Source organism: Aythya ferina (assembly GCF_964211825.1).
Source record: "Aythya ferina genome assembly, chromosome: 1".
Lineage (NCBI taxonomy): Eukaryota > Metazoa > Chordata > Aves > Anseriformes > Anatidae > Aythya > Aythya ferina.
In genome coordinates, this window is record NC_140296.1 from 55,959,125 (window position 1) to 55,976,588 (window position 17,464).

The window sequence follows — 17,464 nt, forward strand, 5'->3', positions numbered from 1 at the left end:
GTGGTAACGTGGTGCCAGTAGGTGCAGCCATGCTGCCATTAATATGTTGACAGAATTAGAGACATGTCGGCATAAAGCTTTATCTTTGGCCAACAACTGGAGTATGAATCTTTGTTTCCAGTCCCGGGAATTCTGTTTTCTTTAACTTCTTAACGCGTAAATGTGGTCAAATTGTTTCTGAGGTGGAAAGATTCTCACCTACTTCTCTCTGTTCACACTAGAACATTAATCGGTTTTAACAGAAGAACCGAGCTAGAAATTATTCAATTCTTGAATATCGCTCTTGTATTAGGAAACGCACTGAAAGTGTCTGTTGGGCCACAAGCTGCTGTGACGATGGCGGCTAAGTTTCTTCAAATAAGAAGAGGAAGAAATTACCAGTTGTTAAAGACAGCCTTTGTAATACAATTTAATTGTGAAAACTAGTAGATAAGATCAAAATGGTAAATGTTTTTTGAGTCGATAACATTTCCTTCACATTTCCTTGGGTTATGAACAGCAAAGGTAGCAAAATGTCTTCTCAGACTTGACTTCAGAGTTTTTGCAAAAGGTGGAGGGGTTTAAATAAAATACATGAAAAACTTTTGAACAGCAGTGACTTGCTTCAGCTTTACAATCTGCTGAAACTCTTTCAAGTTACCTTCATGACTGGCCTTTAACTTTAGCATAGCTTTCAGTTTTCCAGTAGTGCTCGACGGTGAAACTAGTGAGCAGAAAGCAATGGATTCAATGTGTGAACATCTCAGAAAGTTTCTTCAGAAAAAAAAATGTGTTAGGAAAGCTTTTACCAGGCTTATGACTCATAAAATTTACTGGATATCAACTAAATTATTAAAAGTGTCATTCTCAACTGTTGAACTGTAGTGGTAAAAAATGAAAAACGGGTTAATTTCAGCCTCAAAATAATATTCAAAAAATTGAAAACAGTTGAAAACTTGAGAATAATTTTCCAGATAGTTGTACTTGCGCGCTTCTTTTGTCTTTAGAGGCTCGGGAAGGTGTAATTTGAAGGCAGAAGAATTGAGCAGATCCCAGTACAGATGAGATTTAAAGGATAATTTTACCCATGGGAGTGAGGCTGGTAAAGAATGCAGATCAGTTTCTTCGGGAGTTAAATAATGCAAGCTGTAAAGTATATTGGTCAGGTTATCAACTGCAGCTTTGGATTATATTTTAGGGCAATGTTGTGCGTATTTTGGCATCTCAATATGCTGTCCATGGGTAGTATCGCATAGGTGAGATAAATTAACATTTTCTCTCCTCCTTTCCATGTTGTTTGGCAAAAGAAAAGGACTTAAACTTTCCACTGTACATTCCTTCCTTTCCTTTACTCTTTCTGTTTATCTGTTTGAGAAGAGATAAATCAGCTTCCCTGCATATCAATAGCACGTGGAAGAACACAAGAACATGATGTGCGGTTTTAGCAGTGCTGTGTTGACCTGCAGAGCGTGGCAAACTCTCTTCTGGTCTTAAAGAGGGCCCTTAAATAGACACTTTTTGTCCTAAGCTTACTCTACAGGTCTTTAGAAGAAGTTCTGAAGAACGTGAGCCTGACAAGTCAAGACAAAAAGAGGAAAAGCTTAAAAATAAAAAAGGCAAAGAAAACAATGGGGAAAAACAAACAAACAAACAAAAAAAACTTTCTCATAAATTGTTTCTCCTATAGCTCTAAGATATTAAAATGTAAATAATTCTTTTTCTTCTAATGTTCTCTGGGCTCTTTTATCCAAGCCAGAATTTACTTTGGAAAAAAAAAAAAAAAAAAGAAAAAGAAGTTCTTAGAGCTCAAATTCTTTGAGCTTTACCTTCCCTAGTCTTTCTCTTGCAGAAAAGTTGTGGTCTGGAGGAGTCTGAAGCAGAGACGTGTGTGTGACTGCTGGGCTGCCAGCACGCTTCACTTCGAGGAGCAGGTTGAGTGAGTGACAGAACCTGACCATAAACCACTGGCTTCATTGCTTGATGTCCCTCATTTTGTGTAGCCCAGAAGTGTGCAGCGGTGCTGTGTCTGTTGTTAGAAACTGAAAATTTATCTTACGTTGCTAGTTTCTCAGGGGAGTGTGGTTACACGATGACTGATTTTTCTCTTGCTTTCTAGTTGCTATGGATACGGTCCTTACCCAGATGGGCTTGAGCAGGTTGAAAACTTTCTGTTCTTTTTTTTTTTTTTTTTTTTTTCTTTCCACGGATAATCCTGAGAGATGATGAGTTTGTCACAAACGGAGAATTACTGAACGTTACCTCCATCCACCTTTTGAGGCAGTGAAATAAAACACGTGCCGTGTGTTTTGATACCCTTAAAAATATCAGCTTGCTATTTTGTTACTGCTTTTTAAACTTTAGCTTTTTAATTCTTTGCTTTCCCACTCTTTTCTCAGTTCTCTTTTCTTGTTTAAATAATTTATCCTCATTTTCCTTTTTTTCCTGTGAACCTGCTATCTTTCCTTCCTATCGTTTTCACGTTTTCATTTCCCTCTATGTCACGTTCCTCCCCCGTTTTCGTCTCTTCCCCTTTATCCCCATCATTTCCCATACTTCGTGTTTGCCTCTTTGCACCACTCCTCTTTGCTGTGGAGGCAGTTCTCACCCATCATGTCGTACCCATCACTCATCATTTGCATCTCGAAGGGGTAGAAGATGCATCAGATACATCTTGAAGTGGTAGAAACCACTCACCTTTCCCTCGCTCAGGCCAGGATTTAGTCAAAGTCTTTGGCACTATTTTATCCTTCCAATACTGTAATAAGGATTTGAACTATAATGTAATAAACAGCAGGTATTAGGTGTTTCCATAGTTTCGTATGTTCGAACTGCTTCACAAGACACAAGCAAGCGTCAGACAATCCTGTAAGTCTCCCGACTTTTCTATTTCTTCATCTGTTTCATTTCCCAGCCTTTTTTCTGAAGTTTATCTTTCTGTAAGCCAGTTGAAAGGCCTGGTGGGAAAGGGGAAGAAATTGCTGCATCTGTGCTCGCAGGGAGTCAACTTGACTTTCACTTCCCACTGAGAACCTCGGGGGGAGGCTGGCAGATAACCAGGCTGCAAATAGATGAGGGAGGAGCCCGTGCCTAGGTGCTACTGGCAGCTCTGCTGGGGCTAGAGGCAGGTGGGTATGTATGGGATACAAAGTGCTCAGCACCTTCTGCTGGCAATTACGTGCCACTTCTTTGAGTGCTCACCCCTGCGCCCATTCTGCGTGTGGGGAGGGTGGGAGGAATGAACCCCAGCCCCTTCACCTTGAAAAAATGCTCTCTGTATCCATAGGACGTTTGCTCCTTCGTTCATGCTGAGCATGTTAAACACGCTGCGTTGCCTGCTTCTTGGTTTCTCTTAACTTTCTTGGCTCAAAAAAAGAGCTTCCCCAGGGTGCTCCAGGCTGTGTGATAAGCCTACAGCCATATATGAAACTCTTTTCTGCCCCTTCCTTCGCTTTTAAGCTTTTTTTTTTGTTCTTTTTCCTCCTTTTTGTTTCTCAGTTCCAACTGCTGTTACTTTCCAGTGAGACCAGAGAGCCCTTTGATGCATATCACAAGGCATCTCTATGTGAGCTTCTTCTGCTTGCAAAGACCAGACTTCTTCTCTAACAATGTGGCTTCCCCTAATTGTTCCTTCTCTAGATGTCTTCCTCCTGGGACACTGGAGAGATGATCTGTGGGGAGATGCATTGAGTGTCTTTATTGTTACGTATCCTGAAAACGTGCCACTTTCTTATTCTGTGAACTAAGGACTGTGAGGCTGTACTGCTGATTTACCTCCTGGTTATTTTAAGTGGTCAGCTTCCATCCTTGGAAAACAGAATTTAACAGAGCAAAGACTCCTAGGACAAGAATTACTCCTCAGGATGTTGTCCTTACTCAGAATCCCTCAGTAAATGTGCTCACAGACAGTCCATTTCTGCCTTCTCAGAGAAGTCTAAGAACCAGATCTGGCCATATCCTTTAGTTTTCACACTGGTGCTGAGAAATACCCTTATGGCCAAGTCTTCTCAAATAACTTCAGAGGTTTGAGTACCAAAATGTTTCAAGAAACCTCACGAGACATTCTGTGACCTTTGCACACTGCCAGGTAAGTCCCTGTAAATTCTCACTCTCACAGCCGAAATTTTGGATGGAAAGAGCTTGCTCATAGTGACCCACAGATGTAAGTATCACTCTCAGGAAGGAATCCACCAGACCAGTTTACCTGAATAAATGGGTGAGATTTTCAGCCCAGTGGTATGCAAAGTCTCTTTCTCTAATTAGGTTTTTGTTCCAACTACTCTGTGTTACCTATAACTCCTCTGGGATTTTGTGACATAATTCAATACAAACTGTCTTTTACAATGTTTTCATAAACTTCAAAGGCAACTATAGGTAGGGTACCCATAGGATAAAAATGTTACTTGAGTTCAGATCCCAGAGATATGTGCCTACAGAGTTGACATCATGTTTTAAACAATTTTCTTAACTAGTTGGTGATTTATGGGTTTATTCCAGCCCATGAATGAAGCGTGTATGCTGCAGCAATAATCAGTGTGGCTAAATTTAACTGAGCATTTAACTCATTATTGAGTTGCAACTGTTGCAGCAGTTATAACCCACTACTATTTGGGTATTTCTAAATAGCCTTTTTTTATTTATGGGTAACTTGTTTCTGGATTCTAGATGTGAAATCATTAAAAATGTTGAATTTCCTGGGTGCTTATCCAGGTAACGAGTTTATGACTACTTCCTCTACAGACCCACTTTCTTTTTCTATCTTCTTTCATGGAAATCAGCAACTATAGTTCTTCTAGAATAATCTGAATATATGTCAGTAACAGCCAGCTGTCACAGTCACAAGGCTGTGTCACTGTCTGAGACTCCTAGTCCTCAGTAGCCCACCTGCTCACACACTGAACTATCATTTTTTCTTAGACTGGAATTATACAATTCTCTTTCTGTCTGACTCATCGTTTGAGCTGTAGCCTTTAGATACTGGCTAAATTTGATGTAATATTTGTAATCGATTTCCCTACAGAAGCAATGGCTGGACAACTTCCTAAGGAAAAATAGTGTCTTACTTCAAAGCAAATAATTTTTGAGAAATAGATTATGTTTCTTCTCCTATTTGTTGTTCTATACGCGTGCTCTTGACAATTTATTTGAGGTAGTCCCTTTAAAAAAGCTCCTGGCATCCGAATCTCCCCAAGCATTTCAAGAGCATTTAATTCTCTGCTGTCTGATCTATGCCTGTTCACAGAAGGCAAGTTTCTTTTTAGTTGTTACTTTCATCTGTATTTTCAAACATGGGTCACAAGGCATCCAATTTGGGGGCTGAGATTCTAAAGCTTTTTCTGTTATCCTTCATCTGCACTGAGAGTCTTGTTTGGAAACCATTTCTTCTTCCTAGCATCAGTTTTCATCTCATGTAATAGAGAAGAGGCATGTCTTTCAGCTAGTACGTGACCCTTGTCAGTGTTCAGGTTTTCTGATGGGAACTCTGATAGCAGCGTGTAGAAACTGCAGGCCCGTGTTTCCGACTGTTTGCTGAAGCCTCAGAGGCACAGTAAACGTGTAGGTTTTGCCAAGCAGTATTGCCGATGTGCCACCTTGAACGTTGATTTTCTGTTGTCAACAAATGGAAGCCCATCCTATTTGCAGCCTAAGACAGAACCTCAATCTTCGATCCCCAAACAGGGATTATAATTATTTTTTTTTCCCCTGCGTGATCACAGACTGGCCCGTTATGTACTGGAGTATTTGCTTCTGCTAAGTATATTGGAGAATTTGGTTTTGAGTTTTCTTTGTGCCCAGCGTTTGTTAGCTCAGCTTCTCAAATCAAAACAATTTTGAAACTCTGATTTCTCACTTTTGTTTTGACCTCTACTTATTCATGTTTGAAAAGGCTTGTGCACAGGAAGTGTATGAGAGATTTTCTATCTAATCATCATGCTTCACATGTCAACAGTGAGCATCCAGAGGGCCTTGTAGGAAGGATTAGAACTGCCTCTGCTTTGTGTGAAGTGTCTGAAATGGAGTAACAGCTCGTTTCCCTAAGTCCAGACTTGGTGTTCGTGCTGGTGGACCCACCTTCAGCATTTGTGTGGCACACTGAACCCATACACCCTGGTGACCTCACTCAGCAGGTATCGAATGCTCAACATAAGAGCAGCTCCAAGTCCTTCCATCCCTGTAAAATTTGGGTGGTGATGATGACTGACAGCTGGTGTAGCCGTGACCAGTTTGTATGAAGAGAGCTGACACGAGCAAGCAAGAGTGAAGCCAGAGAGTCTGCAAATGGAAGTTCTTTGAAAAAGTGGCTGAAGCCTTGTCTCTCCTGCCTAGAGAAGATATAAATTCCCATTTCATAGTGCAGACAAAGTCTGAGAATCCAGCTCAACACTTCCCTGATGCTGGATGAACGAGTCTCAAAATGAACAGGTCTCAAAAACGCCAGCTTTCAGTTTCTGGTGGATATGAAGTTTCTTTCTTTCTTCTTGCCGCAGCGATCCAACATTTTGCAGCTGACCTGCTGCACCACAGCACTGCTGAAAAGTGAATGCTGCGGTGATGCACAGCTTGGTGCAGAGCAGGTATTTAACCTCACTGTAACGGGCTGACCACAGAGCAGTCTTGCCCCTTTCAGTGTTTTGCGCTGCCCGGCGGGTTTTGGGAGCACCTCCGCAGCTTTTCACTTGCTGCCAGCCAGTTGTGTGTCTGAGTCATATAACAGCACCCCTTCCTGTCGTGTAGGGCAAGCAGTCTGCAAGGCCAAGTGCCTGTGTGTGCATGAGCACACTAGGAAGCGTTCAAAACTCTCTTACACCTCCCCTGAACGCAGCAGCAGCCGTTCCCACCTTGCCGCCCAAGCTGCAGATGTGGCTGCCACTTGGTGTTTCTGGCTTCTGCTCCTACAGCTACAGCACGTGGTGCCTGTGCTGAAGTCCCTGCCATTGTTTCTCAGGCAGCTTCAGGGGCCAGATTAAGGTGTTCCTCCTAGATTTCAAAGGAAATAGCTGATCAGGCTTCAGAAAAGCCCACATGTGGATTTGTGAACTTCTGTGACACACGAGCTCCTGTGGGAGAATGCAGACATCAAAGTTCAGGATGCAGCAAATAAGAGCTGGAGACAGAGCCTCTTGGCTAGAGAGACTTGTCTGTAGCATAGATTCCCAGAGAAAAGTGAAATATGTTTAGAAACTGCTAGACTACTTTCCTTGGTGAAAAATTCATCCCATCGTTATGGGTGATGCTCACAGCACTCACACGGTTACATTTCTACCCCCTTTCTAAAAAGGAGGTTATTAAAGCTTTAAAAAAAAGAAGTTGCAGATGAAATAATCCCCCAGAAGAGTGTTGACCTCAGAAAAAGAGATGGGCTAGGCAAAGCCCACTGGAAATGTCACTTCTGCCACCAATCTGTCTTACACAACGTCCAGATACTGAGGCAGCAGATCTCAGTGTGTCATTCACAACCACACTTTTTCTTTCTTTATTTTATTGGTACGCATACTTCGGAGTCATCTGAAAAGCAAATGAGAGGTTTTTTTTTGTTTTCAGTACATTATATATATATTTTTAAAGAAATTTTGTATGTAAGAAGATAACATTTATACCAAATGCTAAGTAATGGCGCCTATGCAGAGCAGCAAACTCTAAAAATGTTACTTTAAAAGATGAAATGCAAAGCAATTTCCTTTTTTTTTTTTTTTTCTTTCGCTGTGGTTGTTGTGTTAAGAAAAGGTGAACAGGACAGATATCAGGAGGTGTTTCCTGTTTGTGCAAACAGATGGCGAGTTGGCATTAACCATATACATGAGATAACGTTATCAAAATATCTTAACCACATGCATCACTTTCAAGAGGACTTTTATAAAGCATTTTCTTTCAATTCTGGTAAAATAAATCTAATTGAAGTAGACGCACGTGGTAGCTACTTCAGTGGATGCTTGTTAGTTGTCCACAATACATTTTTATTTGTCAAGTTTTGGCTAGGAAGTATTTTACAGAGTATACCATGGCAGGTACATATATGGGAAATGGGGAGAGCTGCCTCTCCTAAGAGAGAAAGGAGATCACGTGAAAAAAATGGTGCAACTCGGCTTTCTGCAAGTTCGTAGGCTGGTATGAATATATTTTCCTTTACAAGGAAAGGAGTATCCTCCTTTCTTGTAAACAGCATTGTCCCAGGCACCACTAAAAAAAAAAATCAAGGATGTGACCTAACAAGGCATAACGTCAATACGTAAAGCAGTGGCGGCTATCCAAGAATAATTCATCGATATGGTATTTCCTTATAACATTTTCTGGGGGGGAGAGCTGCCGTTTTTGAATTCCCTTAATCGAATCCTGTCCTAAATCTCATCCTTTGGTCATCTGAAGCTCGTGACTGATTTGTCATTGTTCTGTAACAGAAGTCCCAACATCATCAGTGTTTTCCTCATCTCCTTCTAGTAGGGATTTATCAGAAATTGATAAAACGGGCTCCTTGGTGAGTTTGTCTCCAGTCAGACAGTAACAACGAATTTGCCATCAACCAATTCACTCATTCTTCGTACTGCTAACATCAAAAGAAGCTGCAATTTTCTTTAGTTAAAAAATAAAACCTTAGGAGGAAGGGTGCGGGAAAGGCTTGTAGGATTTTCCTTAAGCGTGTCCAACTTCCTTCTCTTCAGCTAACTGTTGGAGCATCTTTTTGTCCAGAGTTTTTCCTGATGACGCAAGGAAGATTTTGTTGCAGGCAGAAATGAGGGCCCAGTCACCACCTTGTACAACATGCTTGTATGAATGATGGTTTGTGGAGTGATTTCTTCAGTGGTTGTCTCTCTCTAGTAGAGGAGCAGACGTCAGGACTTCTGAAACGCAGTTTCTGATTAATGTCGTGAAACTGAGCTTGATGATTGACAACGAGACTAGAAATTCTTCACAGCATCCCACTGCAGGGCCTGCAGCGTGTGTGCAAGCTGACGGGAGCCTCCTGCCTCGTGATGGCAGTAAGCCTGATGCTGCTTCAACACCATGGGATGAGAAGAGGCCTCCGCGAGCCTCTCATCCTGCAGAACAAATGAGACAAAGGGAAAGTTAAATATGCAATAAATAAATAAATAAATTTTGCTATTTTGAATCTGACAAAATCAGACGTAGAAGATTCGGACTAGGAAAGCAGACCGCAAGAAGAAACCTTACCTGCGTGTGGGTAGCGTGATGAGCGGTTCCTGTCAGCCTGGATGGGGGCAGGAGGTGGCGCGTCACCACATCGTGACCCCGAGCACACCGACAGGCTCCCCAGGGGGTTGCATCTGCCTGGGCTGAGGGCCAGCTCTGACACGGGACAGCTCCTGACCCTGGGGCAGACTTGTGAGAAAGAGCTGTGGTTGGAAACGTCCGTGAGAAGCCTTGTTGGGGCCTCGCCCACCTCGGCTGGGAGTTGCCTCTGAAGGCAGGGCCTTCCCCTTGGCCTTTGCCGAGCTGCTGCGCGGATACGCCTGTGCCAAGCCACATCTACCCCCACCGGGTCCTGACCCCACTGGTGGGACTTGTAGGATTGATCTTAGACCCGCCTCATGGCAGGCCAGACTCCGGGCTGACCGTGGCTGCTGTCACTGGGCCTGTGCTGCTCGTCTGGCATGGCCTCTCTGCTGGCGTGTTGTCACCTGGGCTGAATACCAAACACTCAACTATTTAGTATTAAACCTAATTATTCTCATAGTAAACAGACAAACCAGAATCACAGAACTGCCTGCCTTTCCTTAAATGGATCAGACTGACAGAAACTTGTCACGAAGCTCAGGAAAGGAGCTGACATCCTGGGCCCTCGATCACCCTCACTGCTTAATTATTAGCCCCTTTCCTGCTTTTTTTCAAGTTTGCTGATCTCCAGCAGGGACTCTCAGGTGATTTAGAAGCGTTGCTCAAATGAATTTATCACATTGGTTATCGCCGTGTGAAATCTTCCTGACGGTTCTCAGAATAAGTGGCTTAGTGTGGTCACAAAGTGCAGAACTCATCACAAAATTGTGAAGGGGAGGGCTGAAGAGTAACTTCTGTAAGGCAAGGTAGAGTATTGATCTGGAAATCTGCATATTTTTAACTGGAATTTGAGAGCTTTAGTTAATTTAAGGGATTTTTGGATGCTCACTTTGGGTCAAATTAAAAATCACAGTTCTTACTGTCTTTCTGTTGTGATAGTTAAGATTATCTGAAAGTCACCATCCACACTGGAAATCCACAGCCTTGATCTCTACTTTCTGTGGATCTGAGACAGTAGCAGTGCTTCCTAATGTCTTCTTATCTTTACTCTTGGCCATGGTACCAACTCCTGCTGCAGTTCCCCAGATCTCTGCTCTTTTACGTTGTACAAGCCTGTCATTTAATCAGAAGCAAGCCTATGAAGGGAAGCAATTTCCCTGCAGTTAAGAATCAAGAATCTTAATGTGTATGGCTTAGATGCCCTCTGTGAATACTCGGTTGAGAAGCAGACCATCAAGAGTAAGCTGGAATTAATCCTGAACATCGGTGGTCACAAAACATTAAGACTTTCAGCCTTCAATACTTGTATTTTGAATATTCTCAAGTCGTTCGTATAGGCAAGAGCTGGTGGGTTATGTTTGTCACCGTTTCCAAAGGTAATTGAAATATTCCGAGGACAGCTGGAAAGGATGTTTCCACAGCCGTGTTGGTCTGTCTGTCTGTCTGCTACCTCTGGGAAAGGGATCGCAGGCTTTGCGCAGAACCGTTCTTAGTGCGTCAGCCCGTATCTGCAGCTTATCAAGTTTTCCATTATAAACCTTCAAAACTAAGCAGTTACCGTATTAGGGAGTCTGGGTTTTGTACTGCAGGCAGTGCATTTCGTGCACACTGATTTAAAATGTAAGTTTAGGAGAAAGAGGCAGCCAGGCCTCTTTGTTACGTGTCAGCAGCACGGGGCAGGGCGGATGCAAAACCCAACTGGAACAGGCAACTGAGAACACAGCTGGAAAGGTACATTTATTTCAGTCTTCAGATACACCAACATACTGATAAATTAATACATTTACTGTAGATTTTACATTTCATATGCATTATTCTCTGTGAATTCTGGTGCTACAAAAAAAAAAAAAAAGCCATGGTCCTGCTGGCTTTTTTCAATTCGGCAGTTTTGCTTGAATCACCCCTGGAAGCATTATTTTCTCCCCTTCTGGTCTTTCAAAAAAGAAGAAACACAGGCAAAGCAGCCTGAGTTCATTGTTCTTGCTCAACTGTAGAGCTTAGTGGGCTTCCAGAAATTCAGAATTAATGAATTAAAACACAACATAACTCTGAGCTAGGGGAAATTATAGATGGGGAAGTACAGGACATGTGATTTTCCAATACCATGGAGAAGCAGTGCATCAGTCTCAGTAGTAAGTCTGAGATCCCTCTCCGGGCTTAAACTACAAAATAATTCTCCTTTTTACTGTGGCTGCTTGGCTAACGCAGGGCGTGAAATCCTTCAAGATAAAAGCTCGTGATGGTTAAGCAGATGTGTTACATGGTGTACAAAGTAGAAATGTAGGTGGGTAACAATTTTTTTAATCTCCAAATCACTACGAGTGGAAACTGGATTGAAGACTGGTTATGACTCCTAGCTATCTCGCATCTTCACAGGGAAAAAAGTGCTATAACATGAGGGACTGGAACATTTTGCAAGCGAATGGGTCAGATCTAACGAGTCCCCAGATGCTTTGTCAAGCGTGCTATTGCACTGCCCCCTGTGGTGTCTGGGCTGGCTGGGTCTCCTTGGGAGAGAACGGAAGAAAGCAAAGGAAAGGGCAGGAACCCTAAATAAATGATTTTTTTTTTTTTTTTTTGTCTGGGATCAGGTTTTGCTGCTGCTGACGATGATCTGATGGAGCAGAGAGCATTTAATGCTCTAGGAGTACATAAAGGCAGGAAGAGCCCTAGCTGCGAGGAGAAAAGAAAAAAAAACTCTCTTAAGAGGAAGGTCTTCTGAGAAACGACAGTACAGAACTAAAATAGAGCAACTAGAGGAAGGAAGCCCGTGTCCTATATATACAGAAAGGGAGGGGGATCTTCTCCATAGTAACAGAGGGAGCCGGTGAGGAGGGAGAGCACAACACCAGCTGCATCGCAGAGAACAGCGCGGGATGGGGTTGGCTGCTCTTCCCCACTCGCAGGTCCTGCTGTGATAGGAAATCCCTTCAGAGGTGTTTGTTTAAGGTCATGAAAGGAAGGTGGAATACTCCTGGGCACTGATAACGCTTGTGCTTCGTGTTCCAAACCTCTTGCTGTTACAGGGCTTTAAGCTTGGCCGCTAAAAGAAAGTTTCGGTTCTGTGATTGACGCCGTACTTACGCTACTGCTGTGCATCTGTGGGAGTACCGTGTGGTTACAAAATGTTTGGGCGCTGCAGTACGGCCAGATTTTGCAGTGGGGTTTGATACACTGAAGTTAGGGAAGACCGAGAGTCTCTAGCAGTAGTATTGATGTCACAGAAGTCATCCCTGGCATGGAAAGTCTGTCACAGGTAGCCTGCGAGCTGGGCGTGTGATCAGCACCATGTGTTCTGAGTTTCCTGACGTGGTTTTGTGGAAGCAATGAAACGCATTTTTGCTTTCCCCCTACTTCCTTCTTTCACTCCTTTCCCCATGCAAGGCACTCACAGGACCCTGTGATGCATCTCTTGCCAGGCAAATCCCTCTTGGCAGAGAGCAGGGTCTGCAGCCTCAGAAACCCATTGCTGTAGTACACCAAATAGTTCATGATGGATGCGAAACATGAATTATGAGCAAGAAATCAGACAATCCTTTCCTCCTTTTATTAGCACTCTTCCTGAGTTTACAGTGACTACTTCCAGCAGCTAGTAAAGCAGTAACCAGCCCAATGTTGGCTTCACAACAGACTACAGCAGCCCTTGTTGTTTGAAATAAGCATTTTATGCAGATGTTTGCCTTTTGAATTACATGAGGCGTATGATCTTCGTGTTTAAAAGGGTCTAGTTCTTTGCAGAGAGACTGACGGCAGTGTCTGGTTTCAGGGTGGGATGATTAACTGGAATAGACTGTTTCCTCCTCTACGTCACAGACAGAATGCGAATTATCAAGATCATCGTCCGTCTGATCAAGACACACCTCCACCTACCGAGGTTTCTGAAGAGCAGGTAATTTTTTTTATATTATTTTATTAAGAAATGGTCAGGGATCATCTCTGATTTTGTATTGTCTGTTGACACAATTTCTGAATCGTTCTCCACGGCAGCACAAACCAGAATATAAGGTAACAGTCACGGTACAATCTAGAGTTGCAAATCAACTTGGGAATTTCTGCTTTTATGAGCATCTTTCTGTCTTTTGTACTTAAAGATTAGACAGTTTCACTAGTGGGGACTACCCAAATCTGATAAAATACATGTTCCAAAAAAAAAGGAAGAATAACAAGTAGATTTCACCATTTTCCCTGTAGGCATACAGCTTTTTCCTTCACTGAGGTCTCCAGCTTAATTTTCCAATTCAGTCATGGAGCTGTTTGGAAATAAAAAAGGTTATGCTACCTGTGGACTGCAGCACACGCTTGGTGTAAAACTTTGATGTTTCCGTACACGATCTGGTTGAGAGAGGAGTTGTGTGTGTGTTCTGCCTAGTGGAAATTTAGGCTTTTGTCAATAGGTTTGGTTTGGTTTGGTGTGTGGTTTGGATTGGCTCAGTTTTGTTTTCTCAGAAGAGAGGATGATTTACTAGGAAGCTGAAAAACTGAACATTAGGCTTGTTTCTCTGTTCAGGATTTATTGTGTGTGATCAACTTCTCCAGTTTTTAGCCCATCTGCGGTTAACAGCATTGGCCTTTTCATAGTCTAACATCTCTGCTGTTCCTGAACAAGATTAGGTTTCAAGAGTGAGTTTTTCTCTCCCTTTTTCCCATTTTAAGGAGATAAATCAACACTTGCTAGTGCCATGCTGTTGTTTCCAGTTATTTTAGAATGAGATTGCTCCAAAGAGAAGTCGTTGCTATGATCCAATTCCAGTTTTGGTTCAGTGCTGGGTTATGTTCAAAGTTAACTTCATTGGTGACTACATCAGAAAAGGAGGGGAAAAAAAAAATGAACCAGGCAACACAACAAAAAAAAAGTTTTGGGGCTTCTGACCCCAAAACTGACCCAGGCTCAGATTCATGAAAGCACTTCAATATGCGCTTGCATTTTCTAACACGTCGAAGTCAGAGGGATCACCTGGCTGCTGTCATTCGAAACGCTGCACCCTGCAAGGCAAAACAAAATCCAGGCACCTTTGATTTCTCAGGATTGCTCCGTAAATTAATTGTCTCAGAGTGGCAGCAGTGCAAGGTTGGTGTCTGTTCCCCAGGTTCAAATTTGCAAGCGTAGGCAACACTTTTGGTACAAAAAATCTCTGCCTGTCTTGTGGGTTTTTTAGTACCTTAAATTACCGTTACCAGCGTGCAGCTCAGCTTCCTGGAGCTGGATTCAGTTCCTGTGATTAAAATACGCTCAGACAAAAACAGCTTTTTGGTGTTAAAATTTATCCCTCGTCGTGCTCGCTGGATATTTCTGTAAATGGGAACGTTGCAGCTCCATCCGCCACTTATTGAAAGTTAAAGTTAGAATTCGTGGCCACTAGCTTTTTTTTTTTTTTTTTTTTTTGTCTTTCTGAGGTGCATTTCTGTGGTTAGCTTTTATTTCCATCGCTTGGCCTCTTTCTCATAAAGCCCATGGCCTTAGGTGAAACATCTGAGATAGGAAGCGTTAGCAAGGTAGCGGCTCTGAAATCCAGTTTGGTATCGCAGAGAAGTCGAAAGTAACAGCTTGTGCCTCTCTCTGCAAGAAGGTGAGAAACTGACGCTGGGGAGTGAAGGGGAGAAGGGGCGAAACGCGCCAAACAGGCACCATGCTTGATATTTTGACAGCCAAGGTAACAGTTTTCAAACATTTCCTAGCAACTCAACAAGCCACCAAGGCAGAAAAGATGAAAAATACTGAATGTTCTGGGGCTGTGTTGGAGGACAGGAAGGTTGCCTCCAGTTGCACCTTTCCTCTGGTGTGTGAAGTGCTGGTGTGCCCCAGGAAGGCTCCTCCCGAGACACGATGGACCTCAGCCGTGCTCCCGCTCCCTCCGTGCAAGCCTGCCCATGGAGGAGCAGCTCACAGCCCGCAGCTTCCACTTTCGGGAGCTGCGGTGTCTGCTCGCAGGCCAGCGTGATAACAGGGCAGGAGGGAGGCTGCTTCGGGCTGCCAGCGGCCGTGGTTAGCTCTGCACGCTGCACCCCAGCCTCTTTTTCCCCTCTATGGGTGATTAAGTATAAAAAGGAATTAGTTACGTAGCGACTTTCGGTTATACCTAGTGGAGAATTGTAGGTTTTTAATGCAGTTTAAACTGAAATGTAACCCTAGATTAAATTTGATTATATGCACGTTTTTTTCCCATTTAATAATTGGAGTATCCCTTAGCACAAACCAAAAATGTTAGGTGTCTGTTCGTGATACTGCAGAAAAGGTTGATCAATTGGTTCCTGATTACCCAAATCACTCCCTTAATATGCCCATGTCCAGGTAATTCTTCCATCAGATGTCATTGATTTGTGCAGTTTTGGAAATATTTAGAATCCTTCCATGAATTTTACCAAACCAATTTAAGTATTGCATAGCCTCTGCTGTAGGGATAGCGTTCAGGTTCATTGTACAAACCACCTAGAGTGAATGTGCTGTTGGTTTTTATGCATTGTTTTTTATGACCTTTGGAGAAGTGGGGTGTTTTTTCAAGGAAAGTACAGCAAAGTATGTACAGGCAGGTTTTCCCAGGTGCTGCAAAATCCCACATTTTGGTCAGCATTGGGTTCTCGAGGGCCTGTGCTTCTCCAGAGCAGTGAGCCCTGAGATGGTACCAAAATACAAGCAATGCCAGACAGGCAGCAAAGCTTCCTTTCCATTTCACCCTTCTCTCAAAACTAGACCAGCTAGGAAAATACATTTTCAGCAAAAGGTTGTTTTTTTAATAAACTATCACAAATCTCTTTCTCTGACAGTATCTTCAAGCGTGCTGTCCCAGATGTGTCTTTGTGGTGTTGTGTACCTGTGCTTGCTTATTCTGTAGGAACAGACTGATTAGAGGGAAAAGGTGATCCCTGACACTGTCACAAAGCTAATGCACACGCAGTATGAACAAAACTCTGTTTTTTCAGTGGTTTGATGTCATTTCTCTTACAGGTCGCACGACTTATGGAAATGGGCTTTTCCAGGGGAGATGCTCTGGAAGCTTTGAGGGCTTCAAATAATGACTTAAATGTAGCCACTAATTTTCTACTGCAGCACTGATGGTTTTCTGTGCGAAGGAACTCTCCTCGTGGGGTTTGTACGCGTCTGAAAGAGGATCAAAGCCACCTGCTGGACAGACTGACGAAGGTCGTCCCTGCAAGCAGCGTCAGGAAGAAGAGGCTGGCTCTGCGTGACCGCTGGTTGAAAGCAATGTTCATGAATGATGTGAAATGTTCCCAAGCCTTCAAATCAATTGGTGGTTTCTGTCCTGCTTATCCTTTTCGAAATAACTTTAGTTTCTCCTTATTACTGGATATCACCTAAATTTATTTTTTAAATGGAGTAGGTGTTTGTTTTTTTTCTCTTGTAAATCATTGTTAGACATGTTGTCAGACTTAATGACTAGGGAAGGAGGCTCCAGCAACCACCACAACTAGATTTACTACCTGTCGAGAAAAATTGTATTTTCTTCATTTACCAGTCTAATTTCTCTAGCTTACCTGTTATTTTACAGTACTTGTTTTTTGACTACAATAATAAGATGTTTGAAGATCACTTCGTTTTCAGTTCAGGAAGGGGTTTTGGGACTATTTGTCATTCTTCAGGAAGGTTTATTAACGCCTGTAATATTTTATTTCCTGAATTCCTTTTTAAATAAAAGTTGTCATTCAGCACATGATGCACAGGTAGGATATGAGGACGTTCGTGTGCGTGTTGCAGGCTGTGGTCAGCGACCACTGTAAATTGAAATTTTACCAACTGAGAAAGTTGCTGCTCAGACACAGGGCATGAGGACACTCACTGGAAGCAATAAAAGTGGATCGAGTGGTACAACGAGGTCAGAACTGGAATGATTTGAACAACTTTTATGTCTAATTCAGACAAACTTCTGTAACGATGGATGTGTGCTCAGTCTCCTCTGTGCCAGTTTCATGTTTTGAGCTGGCTACATGCTGTCTCAAAGGGAAAATATAAAAAACTATCTTTTCTATATAGTTCTAGTTTTCTACTTTTGAAGATGTGGGTGAATCCTCGCTCTCTCGAGCAGCTACTCTTGGTCACAGAGAGGAATACCAACCTTAAGGGTGGTTCAGAGCAGCACAGGAGCTGACAGGACGTAACGCCAAGGTAGTACAACGCTGATTTTGAAGTTCATAATTAATTCATAATTAAATGTACTTGGCTAGACTCTCAGACGTGCTTGGTATGAGCAGCTGAGGAGTTTCGGGAGGTGGGCTGGAGAGAGGTGAACACATCCATAAAACC

The 17,464-nt window shown here is 42.8% G+C and overlaps 2 protein-coding genes and 1 long non-coding RNA gene across 3 annotated transcripts in view; 2 read left to right on the plus strand and 1 right to left on the minus strand.

The window, feature by feature from the left end:
- The window catches only part of UBAC2 (UBA domain containing 2), an 87,356-nt gene extending 70,479 nt beyond the window's left edge, over positions 1 to 16,877 (plus strand). Inside the window, exons 8-9 of the mRNA XM_084524380.1 lie at positions 12,974 to 13,096; positions 16,151 to 16,877. Coding sequence (XP_084380506.1) covers positions 12,974 to 13,096; positions 16,151 to 16,258 — 231 coding nt within the window. The 3' untranslated portion in view covers positions 16,259 to 16,877. The remainder of the gene's footprint in view (positions 1 to 12,973; positions 13,097 to 16,150) is intronic.
- On the minus strand, positions 7,440 to 9,459 carry LOC311439106 (uncharacterized protein; the record flags this gene model as incomplete). The annotated part of the gene is made up of 2 exons (XM_084524402.1): positions 7,440 to 9,011; positions 9,145 to 9,459. 2 exons carry the CDS (start codon positions 9,457 to 9,459, stop codon positions 8,871 to 8,873), a joined length of 456 nt encoding a protein of 151 aa, XP_084380528.1. The 3' UTR covers positions 7,440 to 8,870.
- On the plus strand, positions 9,957 to 12,684 carry LOC311439121. The gene is made up of 2 exons (XR_014694550.1): positions 9,957 to 10,013; positions 11,799 to 12,684. It is a non-coding gene; the product is annotated as an uncharacterized lncRNA (long non-coding RNA).
- Positions 16,878 to 17,464: the final 587 nt, after the last annotated feature.